This window comes from Balearica regulorum, chromosome 1 (assembly GCF_011004875.1).
Source record: "Balearica regulorum gibbericeps isolate bBalReg1 chromosome 1, bBalReg1.pri, whole genome shotgun sequence".
In the NCBI taxonomy this organism is placed as follows: Eukaryota; Metazoa; Chordata; class Aves; order Gruiformes; family Gruidae; genus Balearica; species Balearica regulorum.
Genome location: NC_046184.1, coordinates 76,391,530 through 76,410,179, shown reverse-complemented (window position 1 = coordinate 76,410,179; position 18,650 = coordinate 76,391,530). Strand labels below are relative to the sequence as shown.

Below are 18,650 nucleotides of genomic sequence, written 5' to 3'. Positions count from 1 at the left end.
GGTGTGACTACTGATGCAGGGAAAATGTTTGCCTGTGATACAGAATATAGTAACACGTGCCTGAAACTGGATGGAAGGGGACATGCAGTGCTGCACAGCAGATGCATTTGTCACTTGTAGGAAGGTAAAAGGCATTTTTTGCCTTCCAAGTACCTGAAAACATGTAACAAAGTGCCTGTGGATCTAGAGTGAAGGGGAAGGTTTCCCTCATCACAAAAGAAAAAGTGATGTCACACTTAGCAAACCAGAAGAATGACTTTTTAAAAGTAGTCAGATTTGTGCAGTGGGACCACAAGCTGTGGGCAGAAATAGTCTGTTGTTGCTCTTAGACAAGAGAGATGGTTTTAGCTTATAGGAAGCAACTGGCTGAACTAAGCATCCCAGATCTTACTATGCCAGCTACTGTAACCCTGAAGAGGAGAAACCCTGTTTCAATTTCTAAGCAGCTAAAGTGAGAAGGAGCAGGTAGGAGACAGTGGTAGCTATGGTGAACCGTACTGCCCTGCTGGGCAACAGACCCACCTGTGGCCTGGCTGCCACCTTCACTGTCAAGGTGTAGTGGTGAACTGGCATCACACTGAGGGTCCAGGTGAAGTGTGTTAGTGCTGTTTGGCCAGTGATGCCTCAGGTGTGTGCAGGGGGCTGCTGAATATTTGGGCCCTCTGTCCAGGTGCTCTGAATTTCCCATTTTGTCTTTCCCATTGCAATGGTGAGAAGAGATGAAGGGGCTATCTTTAAGGCTATAGTAGTTTTATTGCCTTCAGGTTTTTTTTCTCAAAACCATTTAAAAACAATAAAAACAGAGGAACAAGGTTAGTAAGTTTACATGTAGTTTAATGCATTTAGCTGACACTAGATTGTACAATGCTTCAAAGTGCGAAGGCACAAATTGTGAACAAGATAGATCTTAAATGTTTCCAGAGTACAATAAGAAGATGATAAATATCTGGCTGCTGTAGTGAGACACATCATAGCATTAAAGCACTGTGTCTACTGGTAAACATGAAAGATTCAGGCCACAATCATGCCTGTTACTGTTAGGAGTAGCTTTCTGGAAGCTGTGTTGATGTATCACTGGATTTCTTCCTCTCAACATAATGAAGTTGGAGTTCTGGTAACAGTTAAAATGCTGTTGGCATATAAAATATAATGCTGTAATACAGAAAACTAGTACTTTTCAATCAGCACTATCTTTTAGTTTGCTATAAAACCCAGTCATGCATACACCTTTGTATGCCTAGTAAAGGCATATTTGTTTTAAACAACTACTGCTTTGTCAACTTGTAATTAGCAAGCTAGTCATAAAAGTAGTTTAGCTAAAAATAAAGTTATGGCCTTAATTTTATTTAGAAAAGTCTTGTGGAAAAAAAATGTTTTTTCCCTGAGAACTCTTTATTCAGGTTGTTTCTTGCTGCGATTGTCCTTCCAGATACGGTAATTGAGTGCAGAAGCCATGGTTAGCCAAGCTAAATAAGGAACCATCAAATAAGCTGCTGTTTTGTGGATGTTATACCAGGAAGCAGTAGTAGCTGTTGCCGTACCAGTCGTAAGCAGAAGAGTCACCAACCCCTGAAACACAGCAAGGTGGTTAGTGTTGGTTTTACTTGTTGCATTTTCTTGACTAGATAGTCTTTGTGTGGCTCTTTCCACTTAGCTCTGGCACTTGTGGGATCCCTGTGTGAGTTAATTACTTCTCAGAAAACCAGCCAGATAGATTTCTGCTGAGTTATGGGTGGAGTGGTCTCATAAAATGATACAACAGTCACAGGAAAGGGCATTACAGGAGAATAAAATCCCCCTCACCCGTACCCTCTTTTTTTGGTAGCAGGAAGTGCCACATTCACTACAAGCCCAGTGTGACTTTGAGCAAGTCACTTAGCTAAGTAAGCTTATCCAGTCTTTTCATGTCATAGAAGCCACCTGAAGGGATGTGGCATGAATGAATCAATGGTGGATTGCAAAGTCTTCCACTGTTACAGCATTGCATATATATTTAGAGAACCAGGGAAATATTTACTTTTATTACTGATTTTTATTTTTGAGGCAAGCTGTTTCTCATCAGACTGCAGAAAATGTCTTGTCTAAAATGGGTGCCAATTAATGAGTAATGTTATGATAAGCTTCTTATCACTGCTGTTTGCCAGAGATACCTAGGAATTCTAGTGAGACATGAATGTTTATATTTTCTAGTCACACAAAGCTCTTATCAAAGGGTAGCAGAAAGAGCTTCTTGAAATCTAAATATTTAAGGATGTTGTAGATATGTAAATTCTCTCAAGTGGCTGCTAGGATGCATTAAATAGAATTTTAGAAAACTTCTGCGAGCCATATTCTGTACTCAGGCTCATTTTCAGGGAGAAAAGAATGACACAAAACTTTTATCTTAGCGCCTTGCAAATAACAGCAGAAGCCTATGATTAAGAAACTTACTTTTCTACTTACCCATCCCACTTTGTGAGCTCCAAAAAATACTGGAGTCCATGCCCAGTTTAATGCCAGCTGCCCTGCATACAGACCCAGAGGAACCACTGACTTTTCATTGAAGCCCCCCAATTCCTTCCATACCAGGTAGGAGCCATATCTGGAGAAAGCAAATGCAAGGTGTAATTCATTACTTTGGGTTAGAAAGCAACTGCACCTTCTTGAGCAAATGGAATTGCTTCAGTGCTAGGGTCTAAATTCATTTGGAAAAGTAGATATCCAGGTACTACTTGGCAGAGTGACTGACTGCACAGGGTTGGTCACCTACTGCAGATAGCAATATGGAGAGAGAGAAGTTCCCTGTCCTGCTAGAGGTCCTTCTGACTCCTAGGGGCAGAGGAACAGATGACCTACTGCATTTCAGTCTTAAAAGAGAAAGCATTGTTCAAATGGAAGCAAGTCTAAGATGCAACAGTGAAAGGTAAGTCTCTAAATAGTGAAGAAACTGTTAATTTTGGTACTGGGAGATGGTGCTTTAACAAGAAATTAAAAAAAAAAAAACAACCAACCAACCAAAAAAACCACCACCACAACCAAAACCCACAACCCACTAACTTTAAATGGATTAAATTAATATAGAAGTAGGAATTAAGTGGCATCCCAAAACACAGGTGAGTATGGGGATAAATGGATGGTGTTGGAGCAGGGGAAACCCTATAGTCCCTTTTCAGAAGGAAGGGGGTGAAGATGGGGAGAACAAAGATTTTAGGAGTTCTGTGGGAAGAATTAACCACAAAGAGCATCCAGCACCCTTCCTGTCTGCAGGATCCTGGCTACTGAAAGATCTACCAAAAATATTGTGAAGACTTTGAACAAATCTTCTTAATGCCACAGAAAAACAGTTCCCTGAAGGGATCCCAGAATCCAAGCTGCTAAAAAGGAATTCTCAGGATTTGGGAGATTTACTAATGTAAGGTTTACTTTTGCACTGAAGAAGCCTGATCAGAACGGGGAGCATTCATCACCTAAGGTTATTTCTTTTGCTCTTGATTTCCCCCCCCCCCCTTTAGACATTAGCCAGATTTCAATCTGGCTGACTGCACAGCTGTTCCAAGTGACTACAGTAGAATCCTTGGATACAATGCCAGCACCTGGAATCATACCCTTGTTTCAGAATTAGAAACTATAGTGATTCCATCCCAGTAGGAATGTCAGCTGGACTGTGCACTGTGATGGACAGCAGGGGGCTCATGCATGTGTCTGCTGGCAGTAGAGCAAAGATGGAGACCAACTTGTAAGCATTTTTTTTTTTTTAGCTGACAAACATCCATTGGAGTAATTGCAAGGAGTTTGTCTTCATTTGTAGGTTGTACAAGGAGGATTTTTTTCTGTTTAACCTAGTTAGTGACCAAAGCTTGTTTCTTGGCCTTTACTTTCATAAGGACTGAACAATGCAGCTTTGATTATCTTGGCAGTTTGATTGCAGAAACTACTAAAAAAAGAAAAGGGAGGGGGGAAGCATTAGAAATGTAGCAGTTTATCTTTGTAAAAGGCATCAGGACCCAAATCTCTTCCTAAATGATTTACAGAGCCACAGTGTGGCCTTATGGTTGTTCATACATCTAACTTTGACTTCAGACCAAGATCAGCTAGGAAGCTAACTGTCAAGAAAGGCATGTAAGCTTACTAAATCTTTTAGTTATTTTTTGCTTTTAATATATTCAATAGATTCTAAAGGAATGAGATGTCCTGATCATTTAAGGAGTGTGTGCACATCTTACAGAAGAAAAGGCCTGGTAATAAATATGATCTTTTCACTGAGCTACATGTATAGTACATAACTGGGACCATCCACTTGAGAATACACTGATTCTGATCTTATCAAAGTGATAACCTGTCACAATTTGGATTTTTAAAATATTTAACTTGATATCCAGGTTTATGATGAGGAATCTAGAAAAAGGATTACAAAGTGTGCAGGCAACTTGAAGGAAGCCCTTCATGGGAAAGCCACTCAGCTCTTGCCTCTTTGATAAAAGGCATTTTTGTTATTCACAGGACAGTAATGACCTGATTCAAATGCTAACTCATGGAATATACAAGAGTAGAGAGCAATTTTTAAAAGTACACTCTGTAAGAGGACAAAGAAAAGAGAATATGGATGAGAAAGGAGGGACAGTATGTGAGGCTATAAAAATTACAAAGCTTTTCTGGAAAGAAAATGAAACCAAAATGAGAGAATGGGAGAGCGCCAATTTAGCATTCAGGTACAGTTTCAGACATTGCATCATTGCTGTATCTTGCAACAGGTGGTGTGGTATTTAAGATAACATTAGATAGTCATCCTGCAAGTTAACTTGGAAAAGATTTGGTCTTTTTAAAATTTTATATAGTTAAGCTAGCACTACATACAAACTACAGATCACTTAAAATGTACTGATATGATGGAAGAAATAGGAGGGGTAAGCCATAAAAAGCATATTGCAGCCTAAAAACTATTACTATTGGGGTTAGCAACAATGTGTATTTGATAGCTAAGAATAAAGGTGCTGAATCTTGGTATGTAGCTAGCTCTTAATGACCAATTGCAGCAGAGGGAGAAAGCGTCACACATGCTTGAGGGCTGCACTGACCTCTGTTGAGGCTCTAGGAGCAGAGTGCTCTCTTTCCTCTGTGGCACAGCTCATCAGAGTTAACACAAAGACATGCAACATTGCACGGACAGCTTCTAGAGCAGTCTTTGAGGAGTATCAAAACTGCCCAATCTCCTGAGACAACCTCCCTCTATAAATATTTTTGCTACATCTTATTAAAAGCAACAGCTGCCAAAATACAGTATTATTAAACTTTTAAGGTTCCTGTGGGAATGGTATTTGGCCTTGTGACTCCTTGTTCATTTGACAGTAACTGCTGTGCTGTCAGGTATTTTAAACTAGTTAAGGAGACAGTAGATGATTTCAAACATTTACAGTTTAACACCCTGGCAGTTTTATTTGAAAGGTCATGAATGTTTTGATTTTGGTTTCTTTTAGTTGAGCTGTTAGAACAGTTCTATCCTAATGCTTCCCCCCCCTCCTTTTTTTTAATTTTCCTAAAACTACTGAAGGACACACAAGAAATCCCAGTGCTGCCGTGCTCTGCTGCTGCCAGCTCAGCAGGTCTTCCCCTCAGAATGAATGAGGAAAGCAAATTAATGGCAGCTTTTCAAACTCCTACTTTTGATGTGGATACTTGTGCATACAAAATGTCCCATCAAACCCACACACAACTCCCAAAACACATTTTTACCTGTTAAACAGGCAGTTTGACACAGTTTCTTACAAACACACAGCCACAGGAATACAATAATAGTTCTCTGGTCCAGCATTATACAATAAGCAACATGAAAAACATACCCCATAGATGTATAGAGAGTTCCCCAAACAGGAGCAAACACCCAGTTTGGTGGACACCAGGATGGCTTCTGTAGAGATTCATACCACACTGGGATTTCCTTTCTGGTTACCTTGCTTCCTAAAAATCCTCCTGCATGGGGCAGGAGTGTGAAACCCACTGCTGGGACCCAGGCTGGTACCACTTCCATTGAGACAGTGAATCTGAAACAAACCCAAACGTGGCGATTGGCAGAGCAATTTTAAAATGCAGCTACACCTATTTTCCATTTGTAGCAGTTTTTAAAAATATACATCTGTGTAGGATCCGATCCACAGCCTAGTCTTGTCACTGAGAAAGACCACAGCGGAAATTAATGGATCTTGTACCAGGTTGGCTGGACAATACTCACCCCCATAAAGGAACCTATTGTTTACATTGGAGGGTGAGGCCTTTACTTCCCTCTCAGCTTTGTGCACTAAGATTACTGAATTTTACCTACATAAATATTCTCACCCATAAGTACACCAGAGGAATAAAGCAGTTTAATGTTATATGAACTGCACTTGGGGAAAAAAAAATGCACAAAAAGTGTGTATTTCTGTATTCACCAAAAAGCCTACATTCACTCAATGAAATGGTGTAATCAAGGCTAAGAAAAGAGCGTGTGCTTTCCTTGTGCTCAAGCAAAATAATTGTATGCCTTCTCTTGCATTTTTAGCCTCCAAAGGATGCCAAGAATGCTCAATAGCTAGTAAGAGGGATGTGAATTAGTAGCAGACACTTAAGAAGCTGCCTCAGAAAATAAACACCAGGGAGGACAATGAGAAGATAAGTACTTTCTATGTTGTTTTGTTAAACAAGGAAGGAGATCTCAGTGGATAAATGGCGGGTACACCTGTGGCGGCTTCATGAAGCATTCAATCAGTTGCAGCAATCCTAGCTGCCAAGCCCATAAAGTGTACTGGATTAAACTTGCCTAACTTGCCTACAGAAGTAAGACGAAGTAATGCCTTGTTCTGGTAGGCCACAGTGCTATAGTTAAGAGTACAGGCGGCAGTCAAAAAAGGTAAACAAGTAATCAGGAAAAAGCTTCGTTGCAGACTTTCTCGCCAAAAGCCAAATGCTACGGAAGAGCTGTGTTTAGCTTGCTTAAAATGTAAACAGATTAAAGGTATGATAAAAAAGGGCAGAACTGAAAGGTGTTATTCTTTTCAAATATACAGTAGACAAATACACCCAATTCCTGTTCATCTGTTATGCAAGAGGGGGAGGTGGCAGGAAAGAATCATAGGAGAAATTGCAGCAGTGGGGAAAGAGCAACTGTGGAAGCCCCAGGAGGGAAAATAAAGTTTTAGAGCAACCAGCATTTCAGAGGCTTGTCAAAGAAAATTGCCTTATTGACTTGGGTGTTGTCTTGGCCTATGTCTAAAAGTTTTTATTGCTACAGTTACGGCTGTTGGGATGAGGAGGCAGGGAGCAGGGAAGAGGAAATCCCACTCATAACAGATGTGCTTAAACTGACAGGAAATGGCACACAGATGACGTTGCATTGTCATAGTTCTGCTGGTACAGTGGATTTGTTTGGAGAATAGGTATAAGCTTGGCCAGCAAGGGAGCTCTCTTGCATTATGGTTTTTGTCCCTGTACTCAAGGGTCTGCCCATACAGTTATGCAGAGTTAATGAAGGGATTTCAGTGGCTGGGACCACAAGCCAGGTTGCATGAGATCAAGAAAAATCCTGGTGATAGAAGCAAAGCAGAATTTTGAAGGCAAAACAGTGTGGAGGGACTGGTAAAGCACGCAGGAGTAGAAAAGTTTGTAAGGAGTAAACAAGAAAGGGCATGTAGGCTGCTGGGCTGTGGGCATGCCTCGGGAGAATCGTGGGAGGGCAATGAATAGGAATGCACACAAAAAAAGCAGCAAAGTGGTGTAACAAAGTCAAAAACAGAACAAAAGAATGAAGAGTGAAAGAAAAACTAGGGAAGAATTCAGAACTAAGGTTGGGGAGAAGTAGGAGAACGAGTGTGCTTGTCTGCTGGAATAATATCACTTAGCTCTTGGGCGGAGGATAGACAACAAGGAAGGGAGAAAAAACTCTGCATAGTTCATTGCTATAGTCATTGCTGCCATACTTCCTACCTAATGGATTCTACTTGCTATTTACTAGGGAGCATTTTAAATGGAGCAAAGGAGTTAACGTGTTCTCCTACGCCTAGATCTGTATTGTTACTTTCCTGAGGGAGCGGGCCGTCAGGTGCAGTATACACTACTTGTCATCCCTACTGACAGCATGAAAGGCTCTGCTTTTACTGGGACGTGAAGGAATTTCTGTGTGCAGGTGCAACAAGGTGTAATGGCAACAAGAGCTCCAAGTACAATGATTCTCTTTGGTCCCTTCAGCTAAGTAATTCCCAAAGGTTAAGTTAGAAATTTAGAGTTACTAAGATCTCACTAATTCTTAACTCTGTCACTCTTGCTTTGCCTACAGAGAGAACCCTAGGCTTAGTTCTCTACACATGCTGTAAAGTGCTGGTCATCTGTGCAGCTCCAGTGCAGCTGTCAAATGCTGATTTATTTTTTTTAAGTGATAAGCAAGGACCCAAAGGGGTTTATGCTTTATTTGGACATAACAATATCAGGGTGGTTTCCTGCAGGTAGGAAGCAACTGGACTTTGTCAGGGGTTCTGTCAGCTCCTCCCCAGGGAAGAAAGTCTGAAAGTGTTCTGCAAACTGAAAGTGCTAAATGCTATCAAATTGGAAAAGTACTGCTCTGCTGCAGTCATTAGTCAATAAATGATGTAGCTACGCATCTGTCCCTCTGCGTGTTGGAGAACACTGAAGTAATTCTTAAGTTGAAGAACACTGAAGCAATTCTTAAGTGACGAGACAAAATCAGAAATGGGGAAGGCACAAAGCAAAGGGGGAAAGTGCAATTGTGCAGCAACAGGAAAGGGGAAGAAATGGAAGTAAAGATATTGAACGTACTGGCTTGAATTGAATGTTGGTGTCCCAGTCTTTTGCCTGCTATTACTACTGATTGTATACTGTACCAATAGTATTTCTCAGAACTTCCCAAGCATGGCAAAATACTCTCTTGCATAGTACCAAGGAGAAAGAGGAACGAAGCCATACAGCAAGACCAGAATGTGCTGGTAGGCTCAGCCTAGTAGACCACAGCTGACCATCAGCAGTGGGAGTTCCTGTATTTTAATTCTCAATAAATTAAATAGTAATATCAGTTTCCCATAAAAAGCAGTAGCTAACTCTGGGAGCAGCACTAGCTGAGTTTGGAAGAAGCCATGTCTGTCTTCCTCTGGTTATGTGGTGTAGGTCTTTGGTGAGAGAATAGAAGGCAGGGATGCACTGGAGAGTCCATGCATTTGGTCAGTGCTTGTTTGGTTAACTCTGCAGCACTAGAGCTGTGCAACATTTATAGAACACCCAGTACATTTTTTGAAAGTAATCACAGAATATATAAAGGATTATCAGCCCTGACTTCCTTTCAGTGTGCAGTTGACAATCCTGAAATTACTTGGTGATAACTTACACAGCACAGGCTTGCTAACACAGCCCCTCTGGCTGCATCTGTATTACACAACCTAGAAATAATTACTACGTTCCCGATCATATCCCAGCCCCACTTCAGCGTGAGATCTGGTTGCACAATATTTCTGCACCCTGATTTTCATACTGAAGAAACCTGGATGTCTGTGGATGATATCTGCAGCATGCCTGGCAGGTATCTGTCTGTAAGAACCACCACAGTTGGAAATCTTTTCTCCACACATACACTTAACTTGTTTATTTCTGTTTCTACCTCTTATCTCTACCCTGCAACATTTTCTTCATCATCCTGCCCATTTTCTATTTAGCCCTAGTCTGACTTCAGGCAGCTTCAGCAGTGCAGTGAGAGCTGTAGCAGGCCAGTTTGTTTTCCAAATGTGTTAAAATATTTTTTCTAGGTATTCAAAACATCCAGCTTGCCCAGAGCTGGTTCCAGCTACATAAAGTAACAGGAGAAACAAAGCAGGGGGACAGGACCCAGTACTGCAACTTGCTGCCTAATGGGCTTCTATCTTTTTGCACATTGTTTCTCTGTGGTGGCACAACATGCAGGAAATCAAAGAGAAGCTTTCTGTGTCCTCTTTCTGGAAAAAAACATTGTGCACCCAAAAAAAAGGGATGGGGTATGCCGGGACAGGGTCTAAATATATCATGGCAGAGGAGCTGGTTTGCTTCAGCCTGATGAAAAATGAACTAAAACACTTGCTTCGAGCAGGTCCACAAAAGGCAGGTGGGTCCCTTCCCTGGGCACTCCCAGGAAGAAAGGGAAGAAAAAAGGGGAAAGCAGGCAGGCAGGCTACTTTCATTGCATTTTCTTATACCTCTGTTCTGATAAACCTCTGAATAATCCCTTTCTTGTGCAACTTAGTGCTGGCCACCCAATCACATGGGGCTTAAATTATAACTATCACATTAAAAACACGAAGGAAAGTCTCTCAGCAGGGTTGAATCACCCACACAGTTCTGGGTTTTCTAGTCCCCGCTGTTTTGAGGTAGAGTCACAAAGCTGTGAAAGTACTGGAGGTTGGGGGGGGGGGGGGGTGTCCGAGATATATACTCTTTCTCTCATCCTCTACTGTGTATTTTTTTTTGAGGGCAGATAAGTTTCTACCCAGGTCTAAGAGGCAGCATGCAGATTTTTCCCTGAGGAAAAGGCTTCTTCCTGAGACAGCTGAAGAATTAAGGGGTACATACTTAATTTATATTCATAAACTATTGATGTCTGTTGTGGCTTTAACTCCTGGGAAACCGCAACACTAGAAGTTGTATCACAGTCTGTGACACAGAGTACGGCTACCACAAAAAAGCAGTGTTGTCTTTGTTATCTAATCTCAAGTAATAAAGAAACTTAAACCAGTATATAGTATATAATAGAAATAAAATATAAATATATAACAAATAAGTATAGCATATGTTTATAATATGTATTTATAACTAAAAATTATGGTATTTATTTAAGGATATAATATGAGGTGTACTCATCAGGTTTAGAGACAACAAATCTCACTGCCCAGGTTACACTTCTTATCAAATGTCAGAGCACAAGTTGTGCAAATACATCTGTGATTTATTGTAGATTCAAATACTGGGAACTGAAATGCACGCTGGAACAAAATCTTCCCAGGTGATAATTTGCCATTTACTGCTCAATCTCTTCTAATTTTCCCCACGTATGTTTGTATAAAATTCTCTGAACGCAGTGTACTTTAAAGATCAAATATCCCTTTGACTGCCTTCCTTCCCAACAGCTACCCAACCTCCTGCTCTAGGTTTTTCTTCTTCATTGTCCACCCACTTGGAAAGTGTCATCCACATCTATTCTTAAAAAAAGTTAAGCTTCTCTTGGGCATTTCCAGTTTAAATGCTGCCTAGCGTGGGCGACTCTTTTCAGCTTGCCAGGTATTAACAAGGTAAAATGTGACAAGCACCACATCTGAGAGATGCTTTAATAGCAGTGGGACATTCATGAGGTGTCACCGCTGGTAATGCTCAAGCGCTTTACAGGTGGTCTGCGCCCTTCACAGCAAACCAGAGATAAAATGGCAGCGCTGAGGCACGTTCACAGCCACAGCGTTACTACCTGGGCTGCTGCCGTGCTTTGCAGGAACTGGACTCTGCCCCGAGCTTTGCCTCTGAAAGCATCAAATGTGCAGGTCACAACTGTGAATCTTCGCAGGGCTTTGACAGGTGTCCGATAGGGTGAACTGTAATCCGGTGGCCTAGCACAAAAGGGGTGCCCCTTGCTGTCGGGGCTTATGGGGCAGCTGGTAGTAAGGGTGCCTAAAAGCTCTAGGACACAAGCTAAAGGCAATGAGAGCAGCAGTTACTCTCAGGGTTTTCACTGAGGTCCTACTTCAGTTGGCCCAGCTGACAGCTTGCCACCCAGCGTCTCCTCTCAGCTTAGCAGAAGAGTAATTACTGCTTACATTACAGGTAGAGGCAGCCACAGAGTGGGATGTGGTCATACATACATCATATATATCCTCTATTACTGCCCATATATTTCAGCTAACTTGAAAAGCTCACTGGCTTGTCCAAGTATTTTACCTGGAGGCTGCTTATGGAGCAGCATAGGATAGAGATCAGAAAAGAGAGCAAAACCTGCTCACCTTGATCCTTTTGAATCAGCCCGGATAAAAAGTCAACAGAGTTTCTTGCTATTCTGATCCATTTTCCTTCTGCTGAGTTAAACTCATACGACCTAATTTATTAAACTGCTCCATGAAGAAGTCTGACTCACTGCTTGATACCATTTCATAACCTTAAGTGATGCAAAGTCATTGCACAACTGCAACTTTGGCATGGCAACTTTCACTTTTTTTTTTAAAATAATCCTACTATTGAATGCTCAAAGTGTATTTCATGCTGATTTATAAGCATTACTTGGAAATTCAGAACAAAAAAAAAAAAAACCCAAGCCCTTTCTTTCGCCCTTAAAGAAATGTCCCATTAAAAACAAATTACAGCAACACTGAAAGAAAATACCTTTACTTAAATAGCAGCCTGAAATAATTTTCACCTGAGTGCACAGAGTAAATGTGCATTGTGTGAGATGGCAGAACTGCCGGTCCCCGTGAGACCAGAGGGGTAAGCGAGCAGCATGCATCTCCTGTTGAGTCACCGTGTCTGAGAGCTGCGAGGCTGTGTGCTTGCACAGCTGGACAGCTGTGAACGACTGGAAAACTCATAGGCAAAACCAGAATTAATAATAAGCTTCCTTGTTTAGTTCCTTTTAAAAAACAAAACAAAACCCAAACAAAAAAAAAAAAAAAGCCAAACCACCACTTTCCAGGCCAAACGGCGGCACGGAAAGCAGTCAGCGTTTGCCTGACTAAACCCTCTCTGCCCATGAGCCGCGGTACCGGCCCGGCTGAGCGGGTCCCGGCGCTCCCGGGCGGTGTCTCCACCCAGCGCCCGCGGCCGGGCCCGTCCTGCCCGCGAGGGACCTGCTGGCCAGGGCGCAGGGGGCCGCCGCCCGCTGCTTCGCGCTCGCCGCACGACGCCCTCCTCGAACTCCTCCGCCAGCCCGCGCTCCGCCCTGCCGTCCGTCCGGCCCCGGGGGAGGCGAGGGCCGCCCGGGGGTGCGGCGGCGTCCTGGCGGCGGTACCGCTCCGGGAGCCACCGGGACCCACGCAGGGGCTCCCCGGGGTGAGGCGGGGACGGGTGGGCCCCGGGCCCGGCCGCAGCGGCCCCTCCGGCCGCTCTGCCGGGCGCCGCTGCGGGGCTGCGCCTCCCCCCACGGGCTCTCCGGTCCGGTCCGGTCCGGTCCCGTCCCGTCCCGTCCCGTCCCGCAGGCAGGAGGGGCACAGGACAGCCCCGGGGTTACCTCCGCTCCCGCGCTGCCGCCGCCCGTCGCACCTCCTCTGCCGTGAGGCGGCGGCGGCGCCCGCCCCCCAGGGCCGCCCAGGTCCCTCCCGCCGGCGGGGCCCGCCCCGAGGAGGGACGTCCGGCGCTGAGCGGGAGGAGCGGCGCGGGCTAGGCCCAGGGCAGCGAGTGCCGGGGCTGGTTGGCCGACCTTCCTCCTTATCCCCCCCTGTCCCCCCCTCCCTGCGCCCGGCGGGGGAGCGGTTGTCGGCGGGGACCGCCCGGTTCCCGTGGCAACGCGGGGCGCGGCGGCGCAGGCGGCCGGGCGGCGGTCATGGGCAGCTGGGCCGCGGCGACATGGCGGCTTGGTGGCTGCAGCGCGCGCGGCGGCCTCCGCGGCGTACCGCGGCGGCGGGGCAGCTCCCTCCCCGGCGGTGGGGACCGGGCGGCGACCCTGAGCGACCTGCTGCAGAGCTCGGTGGGGGCCGAGGAGCCGGTCGCGGCGGCGGCGGCGAGGCGGCAGTGGCGGTCCCCCCAGGAGGGCACGGTGCTGCTCTTCCCCGGGCAGGGCAGCCAGTTCGTGGGGATGGGCCGCGGGCTGCTGCGGTATCCCGCCGTGCGGGACATGTACCGCCTGGCCGAGAAGGTGCTGGGCTACGACCTGCTCTCCCTCTCCCTGGAGGGGCCGCGGGACGAGCTGGACCGCACCCGGCACTGCCAGCCCGCCGTGTTCGTCGCCTCCCTGGCCGCCGTGGAGAAGCTCAACCACCAGCAGCCTGAAGTGAGGGGCGCGCCGCGGCGGGGACTGGGGGAGGAAGACCCGGCCGGGCCGGCGCGGCCTCCTCGGTGTGAGGCCGGGCCTGGCTTCGGGCCTCGGCCCCCTTGGGCGGCTGCGAGGCGCCTCCCGCATGGCTTCGGTGGCCCCCGGGGGGATGGGAACACGGGGCGTGTCGGGCCTCTCCCGCGGGAGCCGGCTGATGTTTGGCCTCGGGTCTGTCTCCGTGCAGGTGGTAGAGAGCTGCGTGGCGGCGGCGGGGTACAGCGTGGGGGAGTTCGCGGCGCTGGTCTTCGCTGGAGCCCTGGGCTTTGCCGAAGGTGGCCGTGGAATGTGCTGAACCCCTTAGTAGGATCCCTACCCCCGTGCTTTTTTCCAAAGCATCGCCTGTTCCCACTATTTCCTTCCCGCTTGTTGTTTTTAGAGGATAAATTTTACTTTTTACTTCCACTGTTCGCTTTAACGTGCGTAACACGGCATTAAAAGCTTTGATGTTTCATGAGACTAAACGGCCGCCCTTTTTTGCGTGCAAATGCAAGGCGCCTTTAACAGTGTTTTCTCGGGGTTTATATTTACCGAGCATCTCTGTTTTTCTCCTTAGCGTTGTACGCGGTGAAAGTGCGCGCCGAAGCCATGCAAAAGGCGTCGGAAGCTGTCCCCAGTGGAATGCTATCGGTTATCGGTCGGCGAGAGGCAAATTACAAATTTGCCTGTTCAGAAGCCCGTAAACACTGTGAATCGCTGGGTATAGAAAACCCTGTATGTGAAATTTCAAACTATTTGTTTCCAGACAGCAGAGTCATTGCAGGACACTTACAGGTATTGCTTCAGAATAACTATCCCTTTGGTTGCATTTAATGTTACATTTTTTAAAACTTCTACTTTGCAGTTCTGTGTGGAGGTTAACCCGTATGGCCTTAGTTTGTCCAAACAAAAGTATTTGTTCTGTGGGGGTTTTTTTCCCAGCGTGTGCTCAGTTGTTGGGTAGGGAAAGAAACCCCTTTACCGCGCTAAGTCTGGTGAGGTGGTTCTTGTGGGGTATCTGAGTAAACGTTTGCCGTGCAAGACTCTCACTTCTCTCTCTCTTTTGTAGGCTTTGGAGTTTTTGCAGGAGAATGCCCGAAAATATTATTTTACACGTACAAAAATGCTTCCCGTCAGTGGGGCTTTTCATACCAGACTTATGGAACCAGCAGTAGAGCCACTGGCTGAAGTCCTAAAATCGACTGAGATTCAGAAACCGCTGCTCTGTGTCTATTCCAATGTTGATGGCAAAAAGTACATGCACTCAAAGCACATTCAGAAGCTGTTAGTGAAGCAGGTGGTTTCACCTGTTATGTGGGAACAGACCATGCATTCTGTATATGAAAGAAAGCAAGGAACAGAATTTCCTTACACGTACGAAGTGGGGCCCGGGAAGCAACTAGGAGCCGTTCTCAAAAAATGTAATTTAAAGGCCTGGAAACAGTATAACCATGTAGATGCTCTGGAAGATGAGGAAGCAGCAGAGACCTAAGTAGCCTTTTGCGAAAAATCCACGCAACTTGTTTTTTCTGCCTAATTTAAAAATAACTGTGCTCCCAAAAGAGGAAGTTTTAAACACTCAGGGTTTCTCATGATGAAAAGAACACCGTGTGCATAATCACAATGAACGTTTTCCTTCCCCGTGTGCCTCAGGTGTGGAAGGGGAAAGCAAAGTCTGCCTCTTCCATCTGTGTCGAGATTGCAAAACTGCCAATAAACATGCCAAATAGCTGCCTGTTTGGCCTCAATCCTACAAGCAACTTCCCCACTCTTCTTTTTTTTTTTTTTTTTTTTTAAATTTTTTTGGGGTGTGGATTCAAGTTGAAGTCGGTAACTTCGGCTGTCTTGGTGCAGGGGTCTTCAGGGGTACAGGGGTAGAACCAGGCTGTTGGCTCTGAGTTACGGAGGGCTCTGCGCAGGCGCGTTTAGCGAAGCCGTCCGGTTGGTACGGCTTTTGGTACATTGGTGATCCTGTTTGCTAACTTGCTGACTTGTAGGACGTTCATCTGTGTAAAAATTCTTTTATCTTGTGTCCGTATTGCAGTAAGGCAGAAGATGTTATTAAGTACATGATTTTCTTAAGGTTATACTATAAATAAACTATAAAGCTTTTCTTGATATTTTTAATGCTGTGGAGTGCATGATTACTGGCCTGTAGTCCACACGTGAATGGAAATAACATTCCCTCCGCCTTAGTTGTACTAAGGGAGAAGAAATGTTTCGCTGCATGAAGCAGCTTGCCAAAATTCCCGACCTCCCCAGAGGTGCAGGGCTTGTGCTGTCCCGGACCCGGCCTCTGAGGCTGCGTGGCCTGAGTTGTCCCTTTGCGTGACTTTTCTTGACGGAGCAGAAAACAGCAGCACTGGAAGCTTTCTGGAAAGATCTTTTGGGAGACACCTTTGGACAGGGTGAACCCTGTGGTAACAGACTGCCAGGGAGGAGGATTGGAATGTCGGTATTTTGGTTGTCTCTGATGTTTTTGACTGTGTTTTGTTGTGTTACAACATCGCGCTGCCTGTGAGAGACACGTGCGGGCAGGGTGCACGGAAAATGTCTTCTTGCTTTGTTTGCCCTTTGTCTGTAAGGGGTACTGAAGGCTTTAGGAAATATGAGACACCAGTGTTTGCTAGGGAATCATGTGCAAACGAGCAGGGAGAGGTTATATTGTGCATATTCTAGTGTGACCAGAAGCGTCAAATGAACTCTAACACTTTTTTTTTTTTCATTTTTATTTTTGGTATTTTAATGGTATCTTTAACAGATATATAGGAAAAAAATTGGGATGTATTACTTAAATGACCATGCACGTCTGCAATAATTTGTTATGAAATGCGGAATAAATTCCAATTACAGTATTAATAATTCCATAATTTCACATTTCTGAAAGGGAAAGTGAATTAAAAAATACTAGCCTCAATTATGTTTGCTCAGTGGAGTGTATTATTAAACAGTTCTTTTGTGAACTGAAATTGGCAGCTAAGCCTACCTTTACAGTCCAAGTTCTACTTTTGGCATGTGTAAACATTAACTATTAGTAAAATACAGAAGAATTTGTCAGCTTAATCATTGGACTGTTAGAGGCTGCCAGTTAAGGCAGGTGGGATTACTGTGAAGAAAATTGTTTCAGTGAAGGCTCCTGTGTTACAGGGAAGGTGTTAATTATTCAGTAAAGCAATATTAAAGACATCGCTAGATGGTTAGAATAGCTCAACCAAATGCCAGTTGTACTATTAAACACTGAATTATGTGCTGTGTTAGAAGTTTCTGACTACGTATTTTAAGACCAAATGTGATGTCAGTGACTTTGAAGTTGGCTTTTATGATAGTTGGAACTAAGCATGGCATGGTGGCACTAATTTTGGTTTTAGCATAGTGCTTTATAGTTTCTGAACTTTTTAAAAATTATTTTACTTTTTTGGTGGAAATTTTTAAGACCTGTTTTCTGTTTGTATTGTTCTTACTATAAATATATATTTAATTTTTTTCTTTCCACATTTCACTTTGTTGCACACTTTGCCTGGAATAAAAGCTCTTTGGGAAAATCCTGCTAAAAATCTCTGTTTGCAAATGCAGAATATTAGATAACATTTGCAGCTTCATCAGGTGCAGAGCGCTGAAGGGATGATGGCTGTATCCTAAGAGCATCCCACCCTAGTGGGCCCTGTTTAACTAGTGACAAGAAGGAACCGTAGCCACTCTGCGGGCGTTTGCTTTTCTTCCGTGCAGCGTTTCAGCCTAAGCCGAGGTAGCACGCCGTGCGTTGCTGAGGCTGCTCCTCAGTGAGCCTTGTGTCTCCAAACCCAGAAGCCAAGCGGTATCGTACTCTTTGTGTTGCTGTTGCAGTTTACATTGAGTAAAAAAGTGTGATGGAGGTCATTGTACCTCTGTATCGAGAGCGCTCGGGGCTTGCTTTCCTGTAGTGCCTGGTAGCACGACGTCACGTTGGTGTATGGCTGTACATGAGCGGAAGGGTGTCTCGTGTTGTAAAACTTGTCTGTGGCTACAGGCGGAGCGCGGCACGCAGAGTAATTAAGAATCCTGGATCTTAGTATTGTTATCTGTGTTTCTTTTATGTGCTTACTCATCTATCCCTTCTGCTTCTGGAAGTGTTTTAAGACATGAAAAGTCGGCACGGTTCCCTCACCTAGGAACAAACAGAAGCAGGATGTGGGAAAAAAACCAAGTGCCGTAAACTCTTGTCACGTGAGGAAGTGTGCAGTTAAAAAAAAAAAAAAAAGAATTAAATGTGGGTCTCCTGAGTCACAGTGCAGAGCCGTAACTAAGAGGCTCTTTGCTCAGCTCTGCAGGTGAGAGGGGAGCCCGGTCATTACTGCTCGCCGCGGTACTCCAGTTGGTGCTAATTCTTGTTGCGGATGCTGTTTGCTTTGTGTTTCGCTTGCTTCGTCGGTGTGATTGCGTTTTATGTTCCTTGAGACTCTGTTTTGCTCTGTGCATGCTGGAGGCTGAACTTCCCCTCTCTTGTGATTCAAAATGTTACATTATTGATTGCAAGAGCGTGAAAAAGCAGAGTCATCCCATGCAGCTCTCAGACAGAACAGGCAGTGTGGCAGTCTGCTGTTTATCATTGCTTCCCTGTGCATAAAGATTATTTATCTAGAAATAATTGAGATTATTTTGTAGCATTAAAGTGATTCAGCCAGGAAGAATCAATTTTTTGGCAGCTGGT

At 44.8% G+C, this 18,650-nt stretch overlaps 2 protein-coding genes across 2 annotated transcripts; one reads left to right on the top strand and one right to left on the bottom strand.

Annotated features, from left to right (window-relative positions):
- Window positions 1-817: 817 nt before the first annotated feature.
- Window positions 818-13,324, bottom strand: TSPO (translocator protein). Its single transcript, XM_075759807.1, has 4 exons — window positions 13,187-13,324; window positions 5,817-6,017; window positions 2,443-2,581; window positions 818-1,569 (listed from the first exon to the last, which is right to left on the bottom strand). Exons 2-4 carry the CDS (start codon window positions 6,002-6,004, stop codon window positions 1,393-1,395), a joined length of 504 nt encoding a protein of 167 aa, XP_075615922.1. The 5' UTR covers window positions 6,005-6,017; window positions 13,187-13,324; the 3' UTR covers window positions 818-1,392.
- MCAT (malonyl-CoA-acyl carrier protein transacylase) lies at window positions 13,321-17,505 on the top strand. The gene is made up of 4 exons (XM_075759794.1): window positions 13,321-13,945; window positions 14,172-14,259; window positions 14,541-14,758; window positions 15,033-17,505. The coding sequence occupies exons 1-4, from the start codon at window positions 13,499-13,501 to the stop codon at window positions 15,453-15,455; spliced, it is 1,176 nt and encodes a 391-aa protein (XP_075615909.1). The 5' UTR covers window positions 13,321-13,498; the 3' UTR covers window positions 15,456-17,505.
- Window positions 17,506-18,650: the final 1,145 nt, after the last annotated feature.